The following is a 25,740-nucleotide window of genomic DNA, read 5'->3' as shown; positions in this document are numbered from 1 at the left end:
ATGCGCACTGGCTCGCTCTGGCAGCCCGCGGGTATAGGGTAGCGAGAACAAAAAAAAAAAAAACTTGAAGGGGCTCAATGTGTCCTCGGCGAATAAAAGTCAAAGTAGAAAAAACAAATAAGAATGTAGTTACTTTGGCTGGCTTTAGTGTCTTGACATGGATGTTCTGGCGTAGGTTAAAAAAAAATGTTGATATTTTTTTTATGTGACATGACAGCACAAATGTACCACCCCAACGCATCTTCTCATTGGACCTCGCTGCGTGCTTTGTCAACTCGTCTGCTAGTGTGTTGATTTGGCTTGTCTCGTTGTATGTTCCGATGTAAGACTTAAGAAAAGTCAATAGACCTTTGGCGTCAAATGTTTAAAACAACATTAAACCCACAAAGTTCCGCAATTGAAAATTTAAAGCACAACTTTGGAAATGTCTATGCACTTTTCACATCAAGAGCTTATTAGATTTATACCCATAAAGTTTAGCATTTGATATCCATGCGCTCCATAGACTCCGTGGCCTCAGTGAGATGCCGTGGCGAGCCCGCTCACAGTCAAAGCGCCCTTGAAACTTTGTGCTCGGATGGGACTGCTTGGCGTTATGTGACTGCCGGTGTATGGGCGTTGCCACGAAATCCAGCCCGAGTTCGCAATCTTTACGGTTAAATGTCTTTTCGAGCGTCAAAAAGACATTCTAGACAAAATCCAGAGTGATTTCCGGCGCCGGGGGTCGCTTTGGTCGGCGGTGCATGGACAGCACGAAAAAATTTCGGGGGGGGGCTGAAGCCCCATAAGCCCCCCCCCCTGGCTACGCCCCTGCTTAATAGTGTTCTGCAAATCCAAATAAAAAGAACACCTTTTGCGCATCTGCCTGTATTTCATTCATTTTGACCTTTAACAAGTGGCTCCAACACACATATTTACTGCTCCAAAATGGACAATTCATGCTCCAAACCTGCTCCATAGGGCCAAATTTGCTGCTCCTAGAGCTGCTGCAAAGCTTCCTTGGCTCCTTGCTTTCCATAGTTATGCATCAACCTTCCATGAGCTTCAGTGATAAAGAAACAGTTCTTTCTGAGCATGTGCCAAGGCATGTCGCGAGCCCGCAAGTAAGTCAGTCGCTCACAAAATAAAGAATGAAAACAAGCAAAATTAAAAGAAAAATTGATGAGTAGGACAATCGGAAAACAAGCTCAGAATCAAGGACACAGTAGGTCACGTTACATATCGGCTAACTTCAGGAATAAAAGTAGTTCTGTATAATTTACTTTCGTGCTCATATTTAAATTGTGAGCTTGTACAAGGAGCAGCAACAGATTCTACATCTTGCAAAGAGAAGCGCAGAATTGTTGTGAAAAAAGGACACAAGACAGGAAAGATGCTCACTTGCAACTGAGTTTATTTTGAGACTACCGGGAGCTTTATTGCGCACGCACTGACATTATATTTTGAGCAAAAAATTTAAAATTTAGCACTACATCAAAGTGACAAACTAGTGTGGGTTACAGTAACATCAGCATGTGCAAGTGGCTTAATTTTGGTCTCCTCTTTCTGCAACAGTTCCGCACTCCCCTTGGCAAGATATGCCGTATCTGCTCGCATAATGATAACATTTTTTTGCCAAAAAAATTGCCTCAAATTCAGGGGTGCGATCATTACGCGAGTTAAATTTCCCGCGAAAAGAAACAAATTTTTTTTCATCCCACATTTGCTGCAGGATGACAACAGGTCATGTAACAGTGCGGGACACCAAAACAAAAATGACGGCCAGCAGAGCAAGCCGAACGCGCCGAACGCGATTTTTCTTTCTTTTCGTGAGTACATTCGCACATTGAAACAGTTTCTTCCGTATGAGTAATGAATAATATTGTTAATATCGGCAAGTCTGTGGCAATAGCATAGCCATGTCCACTTTGAGGAGACAGAAACAGAGATAGGCACGCTTAGCTGCCAGTGACAGAAACCCATGGCGGACACGATGTGGAAACTGCGGCATTTGTCTTCACTACTAGCTTAATACGGCACGCTACGACTGTGGTTGGGCGAATATCTTAGTTGTGTTACAAGCATCGTCGTGTGAATCGGGCACACTTCTAACGTGTCAGTGTAAACGTGGCTACTATCGTTGCCGCTCGTGATTTGTTGTAGTTCAGATGTGAAGTTTGTGTAGTGTGTGTGTGAAGTTTGTGTAGTTCAGATGTGAAGAATTGAAAAGCACCTTTTTCGTTGTTTTTGACCACAACCATTATAAAGCCAACACATAATAAAGGCAAGTGTGGTTCTAGCTTTTTTCTTTTTTTTTTTGATCATGGAAGTGCAGAAAGTGATGAAAGGAATGAAATGGGGCATCTGCTTAAGAATCTGGTGTGTGCAGACCACTTGGTATGTCTTGAAGAGTCATTCGCATAGCATTCAACAGCATTCGACATATGGTAAGTGCGATCATCGTTAGCTAGACTTGGCACACGACATATTGCTGTGGCAAATTTAGGGTGCGATCATGACACGGGAAAAAAAATTGAATTTTGACGACAAAATTTAGGGGTGCGATCATTGTGCAAATAAATACGGTAATGTCAAGCCAACTAGCTCAATAGCTTAGTATCCTAAAACATATTCTAATTTTCACCAAATTCATTTCAATTAGCACGTGGCTCACCAAGCGCTGATCTCTTTCGAAAGTGTCAGGTAATTAGCACACATAACGTATATGAATATCGGCAAAGTGTAAAATTTAAACTACAGACGCAAGGAAACGCCTATAGTCTGGAATGCCTTCCATGGTTGCAGGGGTAGCGATAAACTGAAACCAGACGAAAGCAAGATACAATATGATGGACAAAGGGCTGACTTTCACCTGACAGATTTTATCAAGATCACATTTATATGTGCGCCATGGCAACTGCACGCTCGTAATATGCAGGAAAAGGGGGTTAAAGGGAAAAATAATTGGGCTGAATGCACTGCTGTAGTCACAAAGTGAAAAAGAAAGAACACACAAAAACAAGAAGCAGTCGCATGCTTTCGTCGTCAAAAGGAACCTAAAATATGTGATTCACAGTCCAAAAGGTTTATCGAAAGCTGTATGTGTCATCGTATAAGCCAGTCATTGATAAACCTTTTGGACTGTGAATTAGGCATTTTAGTCAGAAGGGTTTGGGTGCGAGCTAGTTGGTACAGATCATTCATAATTAAAACAGCGCCAAAAAACGCGGACAAGGGAAAACACAGGACGATCACTGACTGCCAACAACACCTTTATTGAAGCCTGGGCAAATGTATACAATTCGCAACGGGCATAAAGAGAGTGAAAGAAGAAGGGGAAGGCGAGTCATCGTCGGTCAACTCCTACTGTGCATGCGTCAATAACATTGAACAATATAAATGTAACCATACACATGGTGGACACAGATTAAACTGATTAACTTCTAAGGAACTCACGTTCTTTATCGCAAAGAGCTATGGAAGGGGAACTAACACAGGTGGCTCCTAACTGACACATTGAAAATGCGTCATAGATTTCTTCGGCCATCTGATTGCTGTACCTTTTCAACACATGTGTGTCGTCCAAGAGTGGTGAACAGCCACACTTTGCGCATGGAACAACCAGACTACTGCCAGTCTTAATCTTGACACAGTGGGCATGCTCACGCAAACGTTCATTGATACAGCATCCTGTTTGCCCTATATGTGCAGCCGGAAGAGGTGGGAATGGAATGAATACACTGCATTCGTACTGCAATCTACAGACTTGGCGACATGTTGCTTATTGCAGAGTCCAGGTGTTCTCCGGCTTTCGTTTACTTTTTTGCACAACCTTCCCAACTTGTAAGGCGCGGTAAACACCACCTTTACACCGGCCTGGCTTGCGGCTTTCTTGATGCGATGGGACACACCATGTATATACGGGATCGCAACAGTCTTGGTTAAGTCATCAACCGCTTCGCGCTGTTTCTCGGGGGAACGAACCTCTTGCAATAAAACTTCCGTCAAGGATTACAGCAGTTGTGCAGGATAGCCACTTGCTTTAAGCCGCTGGACTTGATTGGAGAAGCTGCAGGACATCGAGTGGGGGCAAGAGCGAACGACCGCATTTCTAAGGGCCCCTAGGGCAATGGAGCGCTTCACCACTTTTGAATGGTTGGATGTGTAGGGAAGAAGGTGTTTTCTGGAACGCGGGGCATACATCCAACATGTGTGCCCCTCCTGGAGGTGTAGTGCAAGGTCAAGGAAGTGGATTTGGCCTTTTTCAGGCAATTCCCTTGTGAACGTCAAACCTCGATAGATGCTCCTGAATTTTTCAAACACTTGGACGAACTCGATGACTCGCCTTCCCTTTCTTCTATAACTCTCTTTATGCCCGTTGCGAATTGTATACATTTGCGCAGGCTTCAACGAAGGTGTTGTTGGCAGTCAGCGCTCGTCCTGTGTTTTCCCTTGTCCATGTTTTTTGGCGCTGTCTTAAATATGAATTGGGTGCTTGACAACAAAAATGCTCATTTTTTTCTTGTTCTGGTGCATTTTTTTGTGTATTGTTTTTCGCTTCGTGACTATTGCACTGCATTCAGCCCAATTATTTCTTTCCTTTTACCTCCTTTTCCTGCATATGACAAGTGCACGATTTGCATTTATTCCTAGTATTCCTGCATATTCTTAGTAACATAATCCTAGTAAGATGGGTCAGCTTAGCACAACCCCTGAAGCCATTAACAGCTGTGCCAACTCGGCCACTTCACTACTCTTCTCACTGCAATGTCTGGCACACTGAGAGCAAAATATGCCCAAGATATGGTGAGTCTTGGGTTTTACATACATCTCATCTGAATTCTAGCAAGCATTGTCTGCTATTTCCATTGCCTTTGTTTCTTAACAACTATTATACTTACAAATCTTATGTTTCTGATTGCAAGTATCCTGAACTACGTCAAATGTATACATTATTTCAATTATTACTATTAACAGTTTTATCGTTATATGAAATAGTATATCTTGCCTATTGATTTTGCTGGTTGTGTAAACTGATTTTATGTTAATTACATGCGCTGTATCGCGTCGATGCCAAAATATTGCTACGTGGTACTCGGAAGACGATGATGTCGACCCTTGGATTTAGTGGGGCGTACTCACAAGCGGCCACTGCCTGATTTGATGACCAAGACGTACCTTGCTTGACGTTGGCTGCTTTCCACGTCAGCCAGTGCTTGCTACCACCTTGTGAATAAATCCTATAAATAGTGTCCCTGCTGTGCTTCCACACAATTTAATTAGAGGTCTGTCAGACTGCATAACCGCAGTCCCCCCTGTTGGGCGCACGCTGGCCAATACACGAGGTGACACCCCACGGGAGATGCAGCTTGTGTAATGATGACTGGGCCATGCTTCATCCCTTCCTGTGCGCATGCACAGTGTAGTCCTCGTAACGAAGCAAAGAAAGTTGGCCCAACACAGTGGCTTCTCACACTCCCAAAGAAAGACAACACAGCAATGTGTGACTGCCATACTTGCAACAGATTAAGTGTATCAGAGCTGCACAAGCATATCGGAAGGAACACATAAGTTGGGAAAGCACTTGAACAAGTACACATCTGCTAAAATTTGCTGCTATGCAAGTGTACTGGGCTCAGCAAGGGGGAGACTTGGAGGACACATGTTGGCTTTGAAGGCATGGGAGACAAGAACGGCTACAGGGAGAGTGCTAACTTATGGTGTCATGCTCTTTCCTTGCTCCGTGTGCACTGAAAGAAAAGTATGGAAACATTAACCTTTTTCTTTTTACATTTACAACCTTTTCTAAAATTGTTTTAAGGATGGTAGTTTTTGGAATGTACCACGCTCAATTTAAGGTGCCCCCTTAGGCACAGCCTTGCCAGCTGAATGTGTATACCACAAGTGTTAGCAGTATGTTTGAAGCGAGGTGAGCTGCTGATTCCACACAATGCGCAGCTGTGCCTGGCACTTCACAGTACTGGGCGCACGGAGGAGTTGCAGCAGGCGACCACCGAGGCACTCGTGTCACCCCTGCTCAATCGAGAAGCGCAGCTGTACAAGGTGAGTGCTCAGCGTGTTGTCATGCAAGTCTCTCAAGTACACATTACACTGTGCTCCTTGAAAGGCCTGGAAGTATGCTTTACAGGGCTGGAAATTGAGCATGTTGTGTAATCTCGTAAAACACTGGTAGAGATGTTAAGTGGGCATAGGATATAGTTGACTGCGAGGAGATCACTGGGACAGTGAATGTGATGCCTTCTAGGAGCTGGACTTCCTGTGCTTCCAGGCCCACTACCAGGACCCAAGGCAGGAAGAGCATACTTTCTCCATGGCCCGCTTACTGGTGCTCAAGGTGGGTGCTAAAGGTTTTTCTGTTCTGGCTTCGTGTGTTGTGAACATGCATGTGTTCAGTTTCATACAATGAGAAGGAAAACTGATGCTGCGAGGCGGCATGGGAATGCTGGGATGTAGTGGTTCCTGATTGGCATCCTTGTGCCACAATGGCTCGCTTTCGATTTCACCGTGCCGATCCGAGCATGTTGGAAGAGAAGAAGGTGCGTCATCTGATGAGAGGCGTAAAGGAGCAGCGCTTTGGCGGTCTTGTTCGGAATACGCCCAAGACTGTTGCGGAGTTCCTCACCGAAGCTACCGCGATAGAGAAAATCCTTCAGCAATGGTTGAACTTGTCCAACTGACAAGTAAATGCCGCTTGTACTCCGGATACGCGGGTAGGCTTCGGGTGCGACATCGCCTTGCTTTGCGACCTGATTTGCTCAGTGGTTCACGACAAGCTGCAAAAGCACCACGGTACGTCGCCACCTCCAGTCAGCTCCCTCGCCAGCGTTGTACGCAACGAAGTATAGCAGGCACTGCAGGCATCTCTTTCCAGCAGTGAAGCACCACCTCTGCCAAGCGAATCCTGGTGCAAGAGTTACGCAGAAACGTTACTGAGCCCCATCCAAGCTTTCGCACCTACTTAAATGGCGCCACCAGTCGCGTTGCAATCGGCGCAAGCCGCTCTAACAACTCTGCTACCGTACTTCGACGATCACCAAACACCCGCGAGGAAATCAGAGGTTTGGCGAGCACCCGATCGATGACCGCTGTGTTACCACTGCGGCGAAGCTGGTCATGTGTATCGGGAGTGCCCCTACCAACGACTCGGACTACGAGGTTTTTCTGTCAATTCACGTAGACCTAGGTTCAGCCAAAGGCCACCCGACATCGCAGAATTCCTCGAACAGCAGCGCAGGCCGGGCCTATTGCAGCAGCAGTCACGCTCACCCTCACCGCGGCGATATTTCCCTGCTTGTGATACCACCTCGAGGACGACGCAAGGGCGATCCCCAAGTCGACGCCGGGAAAACTGACTTCAGCGACCTTCTGAGACAGGGCTGCTGACACTCGACGTGCTCAAGACCTCGTATCGTGCCGACCGCAGAACAACGAAAACACGACGCCAGAACCAGTTTCCGTAAACAAAATTTCACTGGACATGCCCGTGTTGATCGATGGCAGAAAAATGAGTGCACTTGTAGATACCGGCGCCGATTACTCTATTCTTAGTGGCAAACTGGTGAGCGCTTTGAAAAAAGTTACGTTGCCCTGGAACGGGCCACCAGTTCATACGGCAGGTGGCCACGTCGTCACACCACTTGGCCTATGCACGGCCAGAGCAGAAATTTGTGGGGCTGCTTTTCTTGCCACACTATCGTGTGTAGAGACCAACTGCACCACCATGGAGAAAAAGTGTCTTGCCGTCGTATGGGCGCTGGCCAAATTTCGACCTTACCTTTACGGCTGCCCATTCAGAGTTGTAACTGATCATCACTCGTTATGCTGGCTTGCAAATCTCCGGGACCCTTCTGGACGACTGGCACGGTGGAGTCTACGTTTGCAGGAGTACGACGTGACCATCGTGTACAAGTCGGGCCGCATACACTAAGACGCCGATGCACTCTCGCGTGCCCCTATCGACACTACCGGCCACGACATTGAGGACGGCGGCGCTTTCCTTGGGGCCGTAAGCATTACTGATTTGTCCACACGGCAGCGTGCAGTCCAAGCACTATGGCTTATATTCGAACATTTAGAAGGACGAAACCTATCAATACCCTGGCACATCGCTCGAGGATTGTCATCTTTTTGTTTATGACATGGCGTCTTGTACAAGAAGAACTCCGTTGCCACCAACAAGACCTACCTTTTGGTCGTTCCAGCAGACCGTGCTGAAGTTTTGTTCGCCTGTCATAACGAGCCTCCGTCTGGCCATTTGGGTTTTACGCGAACGTTTGATAGAGTGCGCAAATCCTACTACTGGCCGAAACTCGGCGAGTGTGTTAGGCGGTACATCCAAGCCTGCCGTGAATGCCAGCGCTGAAAGTCGCCAGCTGTGAAGCCTGCGGGATTGCTGAATCCGATTGACCCACCTGCCAAACCTTTCGACCAGGTCGGCATGAATCTTCTGGGCCCGTTTTCACTGTCATCTTCTGGCAACAGGTGGATAATCGTCGCCACGGACTATTTAACGCGGTATGCTGAGACAAAGGCGCTGCCTCGAGGCACAGCTTCTGAGGTTTCCCATTTTTTCATACAGAGCATCGTCCTACGGCATGGCGCTCCATCGCACGTCATCACAGACTGAGGCAAAGCCTTTACAGCACAGCTCATTGAAGACATTTTTAAACTCAGCTGCACGACCCATCGAAAGACAACTGCCTATCATCCGCAGTCAAACGGCTTGACCGAACGACTGAACAAAACGATAACTGACATGCTGTCTGTGTACGTAGACGTACAGCACAAGACGTGGGACGAGATACTCCTTTACGTAACGTTTGCCTATAACACTGCTACGCAAGAAACAACACGCTTCATGCCGTTTTACCTCGTTTACGGCCATGAAGTGCAGATTACGTTAGGAGCAATGCTGCTGTGCGATAATATCGATCATCTCGACCTCGCCCAAGATGCCGAACTTTTCGTGCAACACGCGGAAGAAGCCCGTCAGCTTGCCCGAGTGCACATAAAGCAACAACAGGGCATCGATGCGCACCGTTATAATCTCTGCCATCGATATGTCGAGTTCCAACCTGGTGATCAAGTTTTGGTCTGGACTCCCGTGCGCCAAAAAGGACTATCCGAGAAGCTTTTGAGTCGCTACTTCGGACCTTACAGAGTGTTGCAGTGAATTAGTGACGTGAATTATGAAGTCCTTCCTGACGGAAGCCAGACTCCCCGACGTCGACAACTGCAATCTGAGATTGTGCACGTTGTGCGCGGTTGAAACCGTACTATAGCCCCTAATATTCAACGTTTTCAGCCACTTTGGTTAGTTTTTGTTGTTGCTTGTCCATCAGTGCCTTGTGACTATATCGCACACCACAGTGATTGTGACTATATCCTACATGTTTGCCCTAGAGCATCTCGGCGCTCTCAGGTCAAGCCTATGTATGCTTTCCTTTTTCTTCTTCTTCTTTCTTTTTTCTTTTTTTGACAAGGGGGTAATGCCACGTGGTGTGGTGGAGCAAGGCACTGAAGAAGAGAAGAACGAAGTTCGTCTTGGCATCGCGCGTCGCCGCATATATACGCTTTCGTTAAGTGCAACTGCCTGTACCTTCATTCAGCTTGTATACTCCAGCAGGGTATACGCGACAATATGATGCACTGGGGTAATTCTTTGTTATCATCGAATAGGTAACACGTATGGCACACCTGTTGACCGCCGATGAACCTCCTATTTGTGCAAACTGTCGTGAGGCGCTGTCATTCACGTATTGCTAGAGTGTTAGTAGGTAGGACCCCAAAGAAAAAAGTACTTCCATATTCTGACAGCATATTCCACTCTATCCAGCAATTTTTGTTGATAATGACATGCTTTTTAGCAGCAAACAGGTTTTAACTTTTTAAAATGATGTTTGGATACTGCATGTAATACATATCAATGATACGTAATGCGGTCTGCATAGTGAGAACACGTGCTTCCCAGAAGCCCTTGCATTCAACCCTGGTGAGGCATTAGTGCAATTTGTATGTTCTTCCATTCTTATCTTATGATCACTTGCAATACATCTTTTATGTTCGTAGCCCACCTCACATGTAATTCTCATATCTTTAGTACATGCATATTTTACGCATTTATACAGTGTCTGGTTTTAAGCCTTTTGCAGCCATGTTACATTCCTGGCCTCATGTACCATTATCAACTGACTGCACCTTGTGTTTAGCACTCCTTGGCCCTTGCGCCATAAACATCCATTACTCGTCATCATCACCTGTTTGAGAAATGTCGGTGACTTGTGAGCGCTCCCAACTGTTGCCTCAACGTAACATTCTGAAGATTTAATCACAATACCCGCATCTGCCAGGTGCCCTCTTCGTGCTGCAATTTGTACATGGCACAAGGTATCATGGTGGTAGGGTTTTGCGGAGCAGCAGGGAGCAGGGCTTGTTTCGGCTAGCTAGTGAACTGCCTGTGTATGTCTGCAGCATTTGCTGCATTGCCTTCTTGTTTTATGAGAACAAATTGGATGATGTAAGCAAGCTATGTGCAGACAAGCTCCCAGAGAAAATACATCGTTAGGATTGGGGGCTCAATCCCATCGCTCATAACCCGTTGTCAAGATTGGAGTCTGGCATGAATTAGAAGGTAGCTGGCCCATGCCGTCGTCCAACTTATCCACGCTGAGGACGTTGATGAAGGGAAGGACTGCTTCTCATCTAGAACGAGGAATATGTGTGTCCTGAGCATCCGCACAACAGCGGTTTATAAACACTCGGTCCTCCCCCGATACCCAGGTGACGGAAATGGCTGCCTCTTTGCCCGAGGGCTTACTTACACACACACATACACACACACACACACAGGTTCACGGAGCCTGCCGCCGTCCAATTGTCTTCGCAGAACTCGGGGCTTACTTCAAGAACGGAGCGTGGGAAGGGGTCTCCGTCGACGTTCCCGCGGCACAAAGCCTGCTTTGTCGAACTCGGCTCCAGCGGCGGAGAGTTGAGGACACACGTACTGTTCTCGACACACAGTCGACTTAGTCACGCCGTGGCAAGAGGTGTGCGGCGACGCTCCAGGAAAAGTTGACGTTCGCGGTAGCAACTGGTTGGCAAAACTTGCATGTCAGCAGGCCGTTCTTAACAACATCGAAAAACATCTCGGACGTCAATTCAAGTGACAACGAAAAGGAGGATGTTGCAGGGGTTGATTTTGTCAGTTCCACTTGCATTGAAGTCGCGTATGAAAAGACTGTGCAATATGCAAAATTTACAAGTATCTCTGGTACAATGGAAAATGGTGAAACTTTCAATGATAGCCTTTTCTCTGTGGTATTTCTTCCTGGTATGTTGCTTGTACGCAACACTTGGCAATAAAGAGTTAATGCCCATAACATCCAAATGAGACACAAGCTTCTTAGGGCCTCAGTTCATCTTCGAAGTTATCTTTTGGAAAATAGAAGAGGAATGCGGCCAGAAGCAGAGCTAGCTCGGAGCTGCTGTCTAACCATAAGTGAGAGGGCCGACGGGGATGATTGAGGCCTCTGCCTGAAGAAATTCACCGATAATCACGATACTCCCTGATGCAAAATTTGAGCACAGCTCTTTAGGTGTTTTGAATTCACGATATAACGAGGCAATAAAATTGAGAGAGACATGTACACGTACGTACAGTTACAGACCACTCTTTATTTTCCACACAGCTCTCGGCAACAGTGCTTAGCTTCTGCTTTGCCGGTGCGAATGGCAGGTGTCCTGTTCTGCTCGGAAAGCTGCCCTCCCACTCATTGTTCAGAAAGAAAGCATGAACACGGGAATGTGTGGCTCACGTGGAGCGCATTCTTTAGTGTTGCAGGCGAAGTAGTGCATGCGCAGTGGGTCCGAAGCCCACACGAGCACTTTGTTTCCATTAAAATTAAATTATGGGGTTTGACGTGCCAAAACCACTTTCTGGCATGCCATAGTGGACGACTCCGGAAATTTGGACCACCTGGGGTTCTTTAATGTGCACCTAAATCTAAGCACACAGGTGTTTTCGCATTTCGCCCCCATCGAAATGCGGCCGCCGTGGCCGGCATTCGTTCCTGCAACCTTGTGCTCAGCAGCCCAACACCATAGCCACCGAGCAACCACACCAGCACTTTGTTTCCATATGATCATGATGATGATTTGTTGGCATCTCCTTTGAAACGGGTCAGTGATAAATAGTCACCTAGCGTGCTTGAGTTAATCATATATGGCATTGGTGGACATGCTCACCGCATGCCTTAGTAACGACGCCATCGGCGGCCAGGTTACGGGGCACGCTACTATGGTGCCATTGCAGAAGAGTTGCGATCTGGGTCAGTTGGTAGACATTCTTGAGATATAAACCAGTTAAAAGACAAGGAACGAAGGAGAGACGTGGCACACGCAACAACCAGGCTAACAACGGTGCTTCATTGAAAAAAAAAAAGAAGAAACCTGTTTCCCAGGAAAACCTGGCGAGCATGCGCAGCTGAAGAGCCAAAGCACACTGATCACCTGACAGGCCAAGTGGCTGTGGCGCCAGTGCGATAGGAAACGTAGTTCCTTCTGCATCAGTGAGATAGAAGCTGTGCTGATGCAATTATCCCCTTGCATGCTGATACACCTTGAAAATTTCGCGTTCCTCCTTGCCCCTGCCTCTATCAAGAATTTTTATGTTGGAAAAATGCAGGACACAGCTGCATTCCTGACAATGGCTAGGCAGATTTTCGCTGTCAGAAGTGCTCAAAGAGTTGTGCTGCTCTCACAGCCTCTCATTGGTTCACCGGCCTGTCTGGCTGATGTAAACTTTTTTACATTTCAGCGGCACCTTGTACACCATGTGTGTCACACACGTAATTTAACGGTTGGAATGTTTCGAAATCGCATGTCATATCCGTTGCTGCACTGAGTCATGATATTCTTTTAAAAAAAGGGGGCCGATGATGAAGTGCCACATTAGCACCGTCTTCTGCAAAAGAAACTTCATTGCATGCATGCACATAAGGAGGCAGCAAGTTTTCATTGTAGCTGCATTTGCCTGGGCACAGCGAATTTTTGGCAATGGTGGGTTTCTTGACGCAGTACCCCACTTACAACCGTGCCTGGAACCTGTTTGGACTGGCGATGAACCTGAGCCCAGTGATGCGGCAGAATCGCTTCTGCCTGCGGCTGTTGTACAAGTACCCAGATAGTGTGCCCCTGGGAATGCTCAACGGCCACAACGCCCTGGTCTCGGGTACTTACAAGCATGCCTTAGGTATGTTCCCGACAGCACATTTCCTTTGCTGGATTTATTTTTACCCCCAAGGCTTTAAAACATTAGAGAGAGTTACACAGGAATATTCTATTGCAGTCAAATCTCTATACAACAAACACAGATAGTGTTATTGCTTATAAAGAAATAAATTAAAATTTTGGTTGGCCCCACTTTATTTTAATAAGTTATTGTACGGCTATAACTAGACCAAGACTACAAGGTCCAATGCAGTGTCAGATATAGCTAAGTAAATATTTGCTCACTCACTGTTCAAAACATGTTTCTCGGGAGACAGGCATTCCGAAGCCTGTCACTTGGTCTGTCACTTTTGGGGACACGAGCCCACGTGTGATTCATGTGACTTGGCATCGAACATGTCGCCATCTACAAGCACCAGCGTTCCTTGCACAGTGCCATTTTAGCACGCTTTATGCTGTACGAGAGAAGCTGTTGTTCGTAGACGCCGATGCGTCCATGCCGAGTCTCACGAAAGTCACTGTATTGTCTACAGCATTTGACCAAAAATTACAGTCTGTGGGGCGCTATTCTTATAACAGTTCAGGAAGGGAACCGTTTGCTTGCCTTCGTGTAAATGGTCGGAACCATGCATTCGTCAGCAAAGAACTGTCAATAAGCACTGCAGAGGCCATCGACACGACCAGAGAAAATACAGAATTACCCCGAGAAGTTCTCCATGGCGAGAAAGGTCGAAGTGGCGAAGGCAGTTGCATCCATAGACAGCATAAAAATTTTACAGTTTGCAACTCCATGGGAAGCTGCCAAACTACAAATAAGTCCTTTTTCAAATTAACATTTGCACGTGACATAGTTATCGTGTGCTGTGCAGTTGTGTGTGTTATCTACATGGAACTGATTGGGCAGGTTGAGCAGAGCCGCCACCTGGAGGATAATGCCTAAACTACACATAGTGAGGACAGCGCATTATGTTGTCTGCTATGCACTATGTACAGTTCATCCCTCAATATAATGAAGGGGGTAAAATTGGCAGTTTGCTTCAGTATATTGAAATTCGACCTTTTATAAGTACAGTCGATGAATTCGACCTTTTTTGCATATAAGTACAGTCGATGAATTTTTCTTACATGGAAGGGGCCGCAAGGTTTTCCGAACTACTGGGCAATTGGAAAAAGCAAATGTAAATGAGGAAAAAGATCTTTTGTAATTTGAGAACCTGCAACGAAAGATGTGGTTTCATGTTGTGTTGATGATATCTTCACATCAGCAGTACGAAGTAGAACCAGCCACGTGAAACCACTCTGTCGCCCGCAACTGATAGTGTCGCCCACAGTGGGACGATGCTATCATGAAAGGTGCCGGCAGTGGCAAGTGAATGTTTCGTCTACCTCTCGCTTCGGTGGGTCTCCAAAGCCCAAGATTATGCAACCTCCAATATACTAAACACACAGGAAGGCAGCGCACATCATCTAAACACGGCCACTCTTTGAACACGTGGCAGAATAAAACAGGGCATGTGGGCTGCGTATGCGCTCTGCCACGCAACAGTCATGCGCAGCCATGGCAACACTAAAGAAGAAGATCCACGCCAACTATCGAGAAAGAAAGGTGCGCTGGATGAATAAGGTCATACAGCCTGCTCAGCATGTAGCTCATCAGTTTCATTATACATCTGAGCAATCGATTTTGCACCCTATTAATACATCTGCGTCTAATAATTGGCAAACACTGTGCGTGTGACACTCTAAGTCTATTTTGCACCTGCGCCACGTCCGGTTACCAGGATGATAGCGCGGCACACCGACAAACGAACTTCTTGGTCACAAATGTCCCTCAAATGTGAACTCAGGCTACACAACTTTCTGCCCGGCCAGACCACACAAGATCAGGCTCTTGCTGCTGCAGAACGCAAGCGAAAGATGTAAAGTCTCATATTGGTAGACCTTGTTATATTCAGTTTCGTTATTCATTTCAGTTCTTTATTCCCCACGGGGCGCTTCTGTTCTTCATTATATATTTGGTTGTATATGCTAAATAAACGGCTTTCTACTTCGAGACGGCTGGAGTCTGGCTTCCACCCTTGCTCAATACCACATTGGCGACGAGGATTTCGTGAACGTACCCCCAGCCCCGCTGCGCCGTCCGTATCCGCCCACCATGAGCTTCACCGGGCTTGCTCCGCCACCGTTTTTCCTTCCGACGCCCGGCCGTCCGTCATTGCCATGGGAGCAGTGGGAGCAGATGTTCAACGTGTACTTGCTGGCATCCGGAGCCGCCGCATTCAAGCCGGAGCAACGCAAGGCTATTCTTTTGCATTGTTTGGGGGCGGAAGGCCAGCGTATTTATCAGACGCTACATGCAGGGACCAGCGCCGCAGCACCGGCCGCGCCAAGTGCCACAGCACTCGCCGATGACAAGTCTGTCGTGGCCCCTCCTGACGAATACGACTCTGCACTCGCCGCATTACGGAACCAGTTTTCGACGACGCGCAACGTTATCATCGAGCGTCATCGCTTTCACCGCCGCAGCCAACACACAGGCGAGTCCGTTCATGACTTTGTTGCCGCTCTACAGGAGCTAGCGTCACATTGTTCGTTTGCCTCGCAAGATGATGATCTGCGGGACCAATTCGTTGCCGGCGTAGCTTCCACTCGCGTACGTGAGCGGTTACTGCTCGAGGGTTCCACACTTTCATTCGAGAATTCTGTTCAAATTGCACTTCAGTTTGAGCAGGCGACTGAAGAACTAAAGGAGCTTTCTGCTTCGGTCGAAGCAATTTCACTGCGGCAGCGTCGAAAACCATCGTCGCATTCTTCGAAAAAAAAGGAATTCACAACCGGCAGCCACCTTAGAGCAGAATTTAACGAGGAGCGTGGGCGGCTCACGTGCGCCGCAGCGGAACCGCCCCCTCAGTGGAACCGAGAACAGAGTAGCCGCTCCGGCTCGCCACATTGTTTCCGATGCGGCTCGCGGGACCACATCGCGTCAGCGCCGCGGTGCCCAGCACATGGCAAGACTTGTTCATTTTGCGGTCGCAAGGGCCACTTTCAAAGGGTATGCAACCGCAAGCTAACCCAAATGCAAGGCCGAGTCCGTGAACTTGAATTTCATGAAGATGTTTCGTCATGCAGCAGTGCTGAGGAAGTTTTGACTGTGCAACGTTCCGCGCGTAGCGGAATTCATATTCAAGTGCAAGTCGTGAATGTCACTTTGACATTCCTTGTTGATTCAGGGTCGTCTGTTTCAATCCTGTCGGAACAAGAATTCAGTCAATATTTTCAGTGTTCCACTTCTGCCTGCTCCGCATGTTAGTTTGTTTGACTACTCTGAGCGGCCGATTCCAGTGCTAGGTTGTTTCCAAGCAGACGTTCGATTTAAAGGCCGCACAGCGTCGCTACGTTTTTATGTTGTTCACCGAGGCACTTCTCTGATCAGTCTAGACGGCATTAAAGCCTTGTATCTTCGCATTGAGGGTTCTGCTCTCAAGTGCTTATACACGTCCATTGCTCCGCAGCCGACTGTTGTTGACCCGCTATCCTGTTCTATTTCCACACCGTCAGGCACGCAGCCCCGTAACAAAGCTCTTCCACCAGCCTTAGCACATGAGTTCAGTTCACTTTTCAGTCCAGAGTTGGGTCTTGCTAAGGGGTTCATGCATCGCATCAAGACACGGCAAGGCGTGCAGCCTGTAACTTCGAAGCTTCGCCGTCTGCCGAATTCTTTCCGGTCACCAGTATCAAATGAGCTTCAGAGGTTGCTGAGCCTTGATATCATCGAGCAGATCGATGCTTCTGAATGGGTGTCCCCCATTGTTGTTGTTAACAAGAAAGATGGTAGCATCAAGATCTGTGTAGACCTTTGAGAGCCGAACAAAGCTATTGTTCCAGACAGTTTCCCATTGCCCCATACAGAGGAGCTGCTTCACGCTTTGGTAGGCGCTACACACTTCTCCAAACTTGACTTGGCTTCTGCTTACCACCAGGTTCTCTTGCACCCTGACAGCAGGGATCTGACAGCTTTCATCACCCATGATGGCCTTTTCCGTTTTAAAAGAGTTTGCTTTGGGCTGGTTTCTGCCCCAGTGGCATTTCAGAAGATGATGGCGAAAATCCTTGACCGCTGCCCTGGCGTGTTGTTCTACATTGATGATATCATCATTTTTGGCAAGACCGCAGTACAACACCTTTCAAACTTGAAGACCGTGCTGCAAAAGATCAAGAATGCAAGTCTGAAACTGAACAACAAATGCCTTTTCGACGTTCCAGAACTTGCCTTTCTAGGGCACAAGGTCACTGCACGTGGTATCTCGCCACTTCCAGAGAAAGTAGACTCCAGAGTTAACACACCAGTGCCAACTGATGTGGCCGCCCTTCGTTCGTTCCTGGGCCTCGTAGAATACTACTCCAAGTTTGTTCCACACCTGGCACAAGTGGTTGAGCTTATGAGAGTCTTACTTCGCAAAAATGAGCCATTCATCTGGTCTGCCGAAGCAGACAGCAGTTTCCGGAGGGTCAAGGAAATGCTTTCGTCAAGTACAGTCCTCCAGATGTTCGATTCATCATTGCGAGTAATTGTGTCGACCGACGCGTCCGACTGTGGGCTGGGAGCAGTCCTGCAGCAACAAAGTGGCCACGAGCTCCGCACAGTCGCTTTCGCATCTCGTACACTCTCGCCTGCAGAGAGAAAATATTCAGTCGGTGAACGAGAAGCTCTTGTGAGCATTTGGGCGTGTGAGCGATGGCACACGTACCTGTGGGGTCGCCATTTCACAATTCGAACAGACCACCAGGCACTGGTGTCCTTGCTGTCGTCACAAGGACATGGAAGATGACCACTCCGACAAGCTGTCACAGAATACCTTGCCATTTACCGCTGTACTCCGCACGCCACCACCGGGGTCGCCCCAGCAGTTCTGCTGCATGGTAGAATGCCCCGAACCAGGCTGGATATTGTGGGTTTCTCGGCACCAGCATTTGCGGAAGATCCAGCCAAGGAGTTGACGCGACTTCGTCAAAGGGTTCGGCGTTGGCAGCAAAGCAGCAAGCACTACACGGACAAAAGGAGAGCCGCCAAGAAGACGAAGATAGCCGTAGGCGATTTTGTCCGCATCAAAAAACCGTCCGTTCGGTTCAAGGGAGACTGCGCCTTTTCTTCACCAACTGAGGTGATCAAGAGGAGGGGACCAGTGTCTTTCCGACTTGGAGACGGCCGTACGTGGAATGCCTCCAAGCTTTCCAGGGTTCTAGAGAGGGGCACCTGGGAACCAAGCCCACCTGCCACGCTGCAGCCGCGGTCTCCTGATGCGCTGCAGCCCACCACGCCGCAGCCACGGTCTCCTGATGCGCTGCAGCCCACCACGCCGCAGCCGCGGTCTCCTGAGGCACTACAGCCTGCCACGCCACAGCCACGGTCTCCTGAGGCACCACAGCCTGCCATGCTACAGCCTCCTTCTCCCAGGACGCAGGCACTGTGTCTTGGCATACCGCAGCAGCAGTCAACGAGCCCGTCGCCAGTGCGACGTCCAACGCGGCCGACCCGAGAGCGCCGGCCACCGGCCTGGCTCCAAGACTATCAGACCAATTAGTTCGCGGTCTGACATTGTGTTGTAAATATGTGTTCACTCATTGTGTACGTAGGTTGTAAATATGTGTAAATAAGTACAGTGTGCATGCTTTGGGGTTTTCGTTACTAATACTTACTAACAACTAACCACTAAAAATAAGGGAGGGAGTATGTTATATTCAGTTTCGTTATTCATTTCAGTTCTTTATTCCCCAGGGGGCGCTTCTGTTCTTCATTATATATTTGGTTGTATATGCTAAACAAACGGCTTTTTACTTCGGGACGGCTGGAGTCTGGCTTCCACTCTCGCTCAACACCACAGACCTTAGCAGCCAAATTGTGGTCCTAATTAAACGATCGGCCAGACTGCAAACCTCCGAAATTGCACTTGCAGCAATGATGTTTACGACGCGACTTGCACAGGTCGAGTACAAGAATTTTAATAAACCATTGTTCGGCGCATGAATATCAGTTGGTGTTTTACACTGGCTTTATGGCACTTGTGGCAGAAAGGCGAATGAGCCCAAATAAGCGAGCTTTTTCAAGATATTGGTCGACATTGCAGACCGGAAAGCCAGTGAACCTTTTTATCCCTTTCAAAAATATCTTACAGCCTTTTCTCGGCAAGTGATGTGAAATAATGGCAAACGTGCAATGACCAGTACGTCAACTCCACGTTTATTCTGTGGTATTCTGCTATCCTAACTGAACAGAAGGTCGGCAAGAATTAAAAATTGCCTGAGGGCATTAAGAGAATGGCATTCACTGTACCTTGATGGGTGTTGTTCACAATGGCCACTGTGAATATTTCTTGTTCTTCATGCACGAGTATGCTTAATTAGCTAAATTCATAAATTTAGGTAATCGATGAGATGCCAATAAAAAAGTTGTGGATGACGTTAAGAAATGACCGATAAGAGCATTTAAAACAACCTAGGATTTGTCAAGACATTTTTTAATGAGAAAGAAAGCCTGTGAAATAAATAAGAAATACAAACAAGAAAGCGCCCGCTGTGGTCGCGACAACACTTTGTGCACACCAAAGATTGCATCAATATTTATGCAAACCTAAATCAAATAGGGGCACTGGAAACGAATGGCCGTGCTTCTTTCTCGCCATGTCAGCAGTTTTAGGGTGCACATCTTCGGTCCCTATCAAACGCAATATAACGCGATCTTGCAACGGTTAACTTTTTTTTTAAGCGTTGCAAGACCGTGTCCCATGTTTGCACATTCGTGATACAGTGAAACCTCGTTAAACCGTAGATGGTCGGAGCTTGGAAAAAGTACGTACTAAACAGTAGTACTGTTTAAACAAAATAGCATGAGATTGCCCACTTACCTGTCAAAAACGTAATTCGGAGAGAGTGGGATGAAAGGGGAAAAAAGATGCAGTATTTATTTACTGCACGCGACAAATGTGTTATTTTCGTTTGAAGTCATGGCGGCCTAGCAGCGACGACAGCGGCCTCAAACTTGCTGAAGCTGTGAGCCAGCTTTTCAGCCAGCCCCCTCTTCTCGGCAAACACTCGCATGGCAGATTCCTCAATGACGTTGCATATTCTTCGTGGTAGCGTTATAGAAGTCGTGGGGCACCTTTTCATTGCGGGATGATGTTCTCGTCACTACGATTGCATTCATGAGGCTGGTGTAACGCACAGCTTCAGCCACTGTCGGGCCTGAATCGACCGTGCTGTCGCTTTTCGTGTTGTCCTTATCACTGTCGCTAGGCGACTCTTCGGCAACAACAGAGGCAACGATGGCGAAAAGTAGGACCTTGTAGCCGACATCTCTCCGCGGTCGCAGCAGCACTGCCGAGTAACTTCTTCGCATGCCAAATGCCATACACCGTAGTTAACACTAGACCCATGTAGCGTGCCAGCGCCGACTTTTCGCATCACGTTCGATAGCACGAATGATGTCTAATTTTTCTTTTATGCTAGGCACCCGGCATCTTTTTTATCTGAGTTTCGGCATGACGCGAGTTCTCGCTTGTATGATGTCACAGCGCTCTCTGGCACGCCGCTGAAATGATTACGTTGATGTGGCTTCACGCACAAATGCACAGGGCGCTTGGAGGCTGTTGTGCCGATCTCTGAGGCTTGCTGTTCTGCCGGACAGCCCGATAATGACGACGCACTGGCGTGTTTGCGTAACGAAAAGTGGAAACACTGCGTGTTAACCGATATGTACACAATAAGCTGGTATGGTTTATGTGGATACAAAACACATTAAGTTCAATGGCTGCTGAGTCAGGGATTTGACTTTACTACTTCTAAAATGAAACTACTGTTTAAGTGGGTACGGTTTAACAAGATTTTACTGTATACATAATGCACTGATGATGATGTTTACGCCTGGATGGATGGATACAACTTTAATGTATTTGGGGCAAGGTATTATGCGACCTGGGCTCAGGTCTCCCACGGGAGAACGTCAAACAAAGCCCTGCCTCAACACTGCCTCACAGGCTTGCTGGACTGCCCACGCCTGAATGCCGAGGTCTGAGCTGCGGAGAGCGGCGGCTCACCTCGATGACAGGGTCTCCGTAGCAACTGCCATCCTTCCTATTACTGCATTGCACTCCCACAGCATGTGTTTGAGTGTTGCTGGTCCTTCCTGGCACAATTTGCTGTGCTGTCTTGATGCTTATCTGGGAAGATACGTTTCAGATAGAATGGGTTAGGTAAGGTGTTTGTCTGGAGCTGTCTCCATACGACGGCCTGCCTCCTGTTCAATTTGGGACTCGGTGGTGGGTATATCGTTTTGGCGTTCAGATATGGACTGGTTATGTCCCATTCTGCGCGAGAGCCGTTGCCCTGTTCTGTGCGGCAGGCCATGTCTTGCGCCGTCCGGTGTGCCATCTCGTTTAGGTTCGGGAGTCCGTCGCCTTCCATGGTGATGTGCGTAAGGAACCACACGATCCTCGAGCTCGCACTTTTGGATCTGCCCACTTTGGCCAGAATGGCCAGGGCTTCCTTGGAAATTCTACCTTTGGCATAGTTCTTTACTGCCGTTTGCGAGTCCCTTAGTACGGCTTCACGTTCCTGATCTGTGAACCTGCTTACACCTGAGACCACTTATATTATTTGTGCGGGTACTTGTCATGTGGATATTTTATAAAATTTCCAGGCTTTTTCTTGTTTCTTTTCTTTTGTTTTTGTTGGAAAAAAGAACCACGCAGGACCTAGGTCATTATATAAGCAGTAATTTGTAATTTCTTTGGTTATTGGTTATTTCTTTCATCCTCACGTTTAGTGGCATAATGGGTATGTAATTTAATGGTGGTTTCTAAGAAACCTGTATGGTTTCCTTTGTCACTTAATGCTGCAGTCAATTGGATGACTATTTTTCTCTGTCATGAATTTTACTCGCCTTGCGGGCTTCCGCAGAACTGATCTGTTGTAACCTGATAGTGTTCTGCAAAATCATTTAAGGAACACGTTTTCTTCATATCCCTGTATTTCACTCATATTGTCACGTAGTCATGTTGAAGAAGGCAGCGAAACTGTGATTGATGAACCTAACGTTTTATTGGCCAAACCTGTGCGCTCAAAAACAGGCTACACTCGAAGCTCAATGATAGCGGTGAACACAGTCGGAGATCATCAAAAATATAATCAGCGGATCAAGCACATCGGGTTTTATACATCAGTCATCGAAGCTACCAGAGTAATCGCTGGTGCCCACATGTCCTCCGGAAAGTTCGACACTATTCGCATCGTGCATGCATGAAATCAGATTACACAAGGTTCAGTGACAACAGACAGTGGATAGAACCGTCAATAACCTTCGAGAAACTCCCAATACATGTAGGCGCAGGCTGCGCTGTGCGATAACATTTGTTTGGCAGTGAAACATGGTCACCCGATAAAGATAATCGAGTACATGTGTCAATGCCCCTCTTAAAAAGCATAATCCCGATTCTACAAACAAACAAAAGTAATAAACAACAACCTAACGAGGTTTATCAGTGTATGTAAAAGGGCTTCGGAGGCATGACGTGGACCACTTGAGATCATGCGTGGCGCTTCTGTGATTGCGAAATGCCGTTTGGCACGACCTCATAGTCCAGTGCGCCAATATGGCGGATGATTTTGTAGGGTCCAAAATAGCATCGCAGTAGTTTCTCACTGAGTCCTCATTGGCATATCAGGGTCCAAACCCAAACACGGTTGCCGGGCTGGTACTCAACGAAGCGTCGTCGGAGGTTGTAGTGTCGGCTATCGGTCCTCTGCTGGTTTTTGATGCGCAGGCAAGCTAGCTGTCCAGCTTCTCTGGTGCGTTGGAAATAGATGGCGACGTCGACATTTTCTTCGACGGTGACGTGTGGTAGCATGGCATCGAGAGTCGGGTTCCTGCCGTAAACCAGCTTAAATGGCGTGATCTATGTTGTTTCTTGCACCGCCGTGTTGTAAGCCAAGCTTATGTACAGCAGGACGGCATTCCACATCTTGTGCTCGACGTCCACGAACATTGCTAGCATGTCGGTGAGAGTCTTGTTCAGCCACTCCGTAAGACCATTCGTCTGCAGGTGGTACGCATTTTTCATCCTGTGGCTTGCCTGACTGTATTGCAGACTGCCTTGGGTGAGCTCTGCTGTAAAGGCCGTTCTTCTGTCGGGGATGAGGACTTCTGGGGCACCACATCGCAGCAGGATGTTCCCGACAAAAAATTTCGTCACTTTTGCTGCACTACCTTTCAGCAGAGCTTTCGTTTCAACGAAGTGGGTGAGGTAGTCCATCGCCATGACGATCCACTTATTTCCAGATGTTGACGTTGCATAGGGTCCCAACAAATCCATCCCGATCTGCTGAAATGGTCGGCAAGATGGCTCGATTGGATGTAGTAATCCTGCAGGCCTCGTTGGTGGTGTCTAGCGTCGTTGGCAGTCACGGCAAGTCTTGACGTAACAGGCGACATCGGCAGTCAAGTGCAGCCAGTAATACTTCTCTTGTAGTCTTGCAAGTGTACGGGAAAACCCGAGGTGCCTGGCTGTCTGATTGTCATGCAAGACTTCTGCCCGCAGTGCTACAGGCACAACGAGGAGGTAGTTGCACAGGCAGGAGAAAAGTGCTTCTTCACCAGGATGTCATTTCGCAAAAAGAACGAAGACAATCTGACCCTAAATTTCCTCGGGAAAAAGTCGGTCTTGCCTTCCAAGTACTCAGCAAGGCTTCTTATCTCAGGGTCCACTCACTGCTGCTCGGCAAAGTCATCTGTGCTTATTGTTGCTAAAAAGGCATCATCATCATGGTCATCTTTGGGCGGTGGGTCCACGGGAGCACAAGGTAGGCAGTCGGCATCAGAGTGTTTTTGTCTGGACTTGCAAATTATAGTGATGTCATATTCTTGCAGTCTGAGGTTCCACTGCACCAGGCGTCTTGAAGGGTCCTTTAAAGTCGCTAGCCAACACAAGGCGTGATTGTTGCTTACAACTCTGAACGGTCTGTCATATAGGTAAGGGCAAAATTTTGCTGTAGCAAGGCATTCCTTTGCGGTTGTATAATTTATGACAGCGACCAACTAGTGTAAGCTATCACCCATTCAAGTCCATCTTTCCTCTGGATTAGGACAGCACCGAGGCCTAGGCTACTGGCATCAGTGTGAATTTCCGAATCGGCGTCTTCGTTGAAGTGCGCAAGTACCAGTGGCGACTGCATGCGTCATTTGAGTTCTTGAAGTGCGTTGGCCTGTGGCGTTTCCCACTTGAACTCGACATCACATTTAGTTAGATGTGTCAGCAGGTCAGCGATGCGTGAAAAGTCCTTGACAAAGCGCCTATAGTATGCGCACATGCTAAGAAATCTCCGCACTGCCTTTTTGTTGATGGGCTGCTGAAACTTTGCGATGGCAGCTGTCTTCTGCGGGTCAGGACAGACCCCAGACTTGCTGATACTGTGTCCCAGAAACAGCAGCTCTTCGTATGGAAAGTTACACTCTTCCGGTTTCGAAGTGACTCCGGAAGACTTGATTGTCTTTGGTACTGTTTCAAGGTGCTTCAAGTGCTGCTCGAAACTTGAAGAGAAAACGACATAGTTATCCAAGTTGACGAGGCAGGTCTGCCACTTCAACTGTACAATCACTGTGTCCACCACGCGCTGGAACGTTGCAGGCACTGAGCACAGTTCAAATGGCATGACCTTGAACCCATAGAGGCCATCTGGCGTGACGAAGGCAGTCTTTGTGATCCCGCTCATCGACTCCTATTTGCCAGTAGGTAGTCTTGAGATCCATCAACGAGAAGTATTTTGCATTGCAGAACCGATCCAATGCCTCGCCCACCCATGGGAAAGGGTGTACGTCCTTCTTCGCGATCTTGTTCAGTCAATGATAATTGATGCAGAAACGTTCCGTCCTTTAAAGTGAAGCTTTCTTTGCCTCTTCCTTTGACTTTCCCACTGCTGCTGCTGCTGCTGCTGTGGGTTGCTATGGCTGCTGCTGTCACGCACACCGCATTGGGGGGTAGTTCAGAGCGTGTATATATAGGACAGGCGCGAGCAAGAGAGGAAAGGCGATGGGAGAAACTCGTTTTCACCCCACTGCGTCGAATGTGCACAATGCCCTCTGAAGCTCCCTGGCCATCGCCACATTAGCCCCATCACAGCTGTGATTCTCCATGACTCCCCTGAGAAGCACTACAGAAAGTGCAGCGTTTCCGTTTCTACTAACGTGCGAGGCCAGAGGGGACGCAGAGAGAACTGTAGAGAGGAGAAGAAAAGGAGAAAGAGGAGAAGAGGCAGTTCTCATATAAGAGGAAGGGAGGGGGGGGGGGTGACGTCAGAAGGCAAGGAAAGCCCACTGCTATACGACAGCGGTTGCAAGGAAACAGGATAAGCTGAAATTCATGGTAGGGTACAGTACGTTGCTGCTATTTCAGGAAAATAAACGCCATGCAAATTTGTCAAGCGGGCTACTTAGGCACGGCGTGCAGAAGTAGAGCCACATTAATT

At 47.7% G+C, this 25,740-nt stretch overlaps 1 protein-coding gene across 4 annotated transcripts in view; it reads left to right on the top strand.

Annotated features, from left to right (window-relative positions):
* LOC135897947 (general transcription factor 3C polypeptide 3-like) overlaps positions 1-25,740 on the top strand; it is a 291,263-nt gene that overhangs the window by 217,312 nt on the left and 48,211 nt on the right. For 3 of the 4 annotated variants that reach the window (XM_065426656.1, XM_065426655.2, XM_065426658.1), the window contains 3 exons: positions 5,938-6,042; positions 6,245-6,334; positions 13,075-13,249. In XM_065426656.1, the coding sequence (XP_065282728.1) occupies positions 5,938-6,042; positions 6,245-6,334; positions 13,075-13,249 (370 nt within the window). The remainder of the gene's footprint in view (positions 1-5,937; positions 6,043-6,244; positions 6,335-13,074; positions 13,250-25,740) is intronic. The other variant, XM_065426657.2, reaches the window with a different exon arrangement.

This window comes from Dermacentor albipictus, chromosome 2 (assembly GCF_038994185.2).
Source record: "Dermacentor albipictus isolate Rhodes 1998 colony chromosome 2, USDA_Dalb.pri_finalv2, whole genome shotgun sequence".
NCBI classification, from domain to species: Eukaryota; Metazoa; Arthropoda; class Arachnida; order Ixodida; family Ixodidae; genus Dermacentor; species Dermacentor albipictus.
Note: the sequence above shows the minus strand (reverse complement) of the source record. Positions and strands in the feature narration are given on the sequence as shown.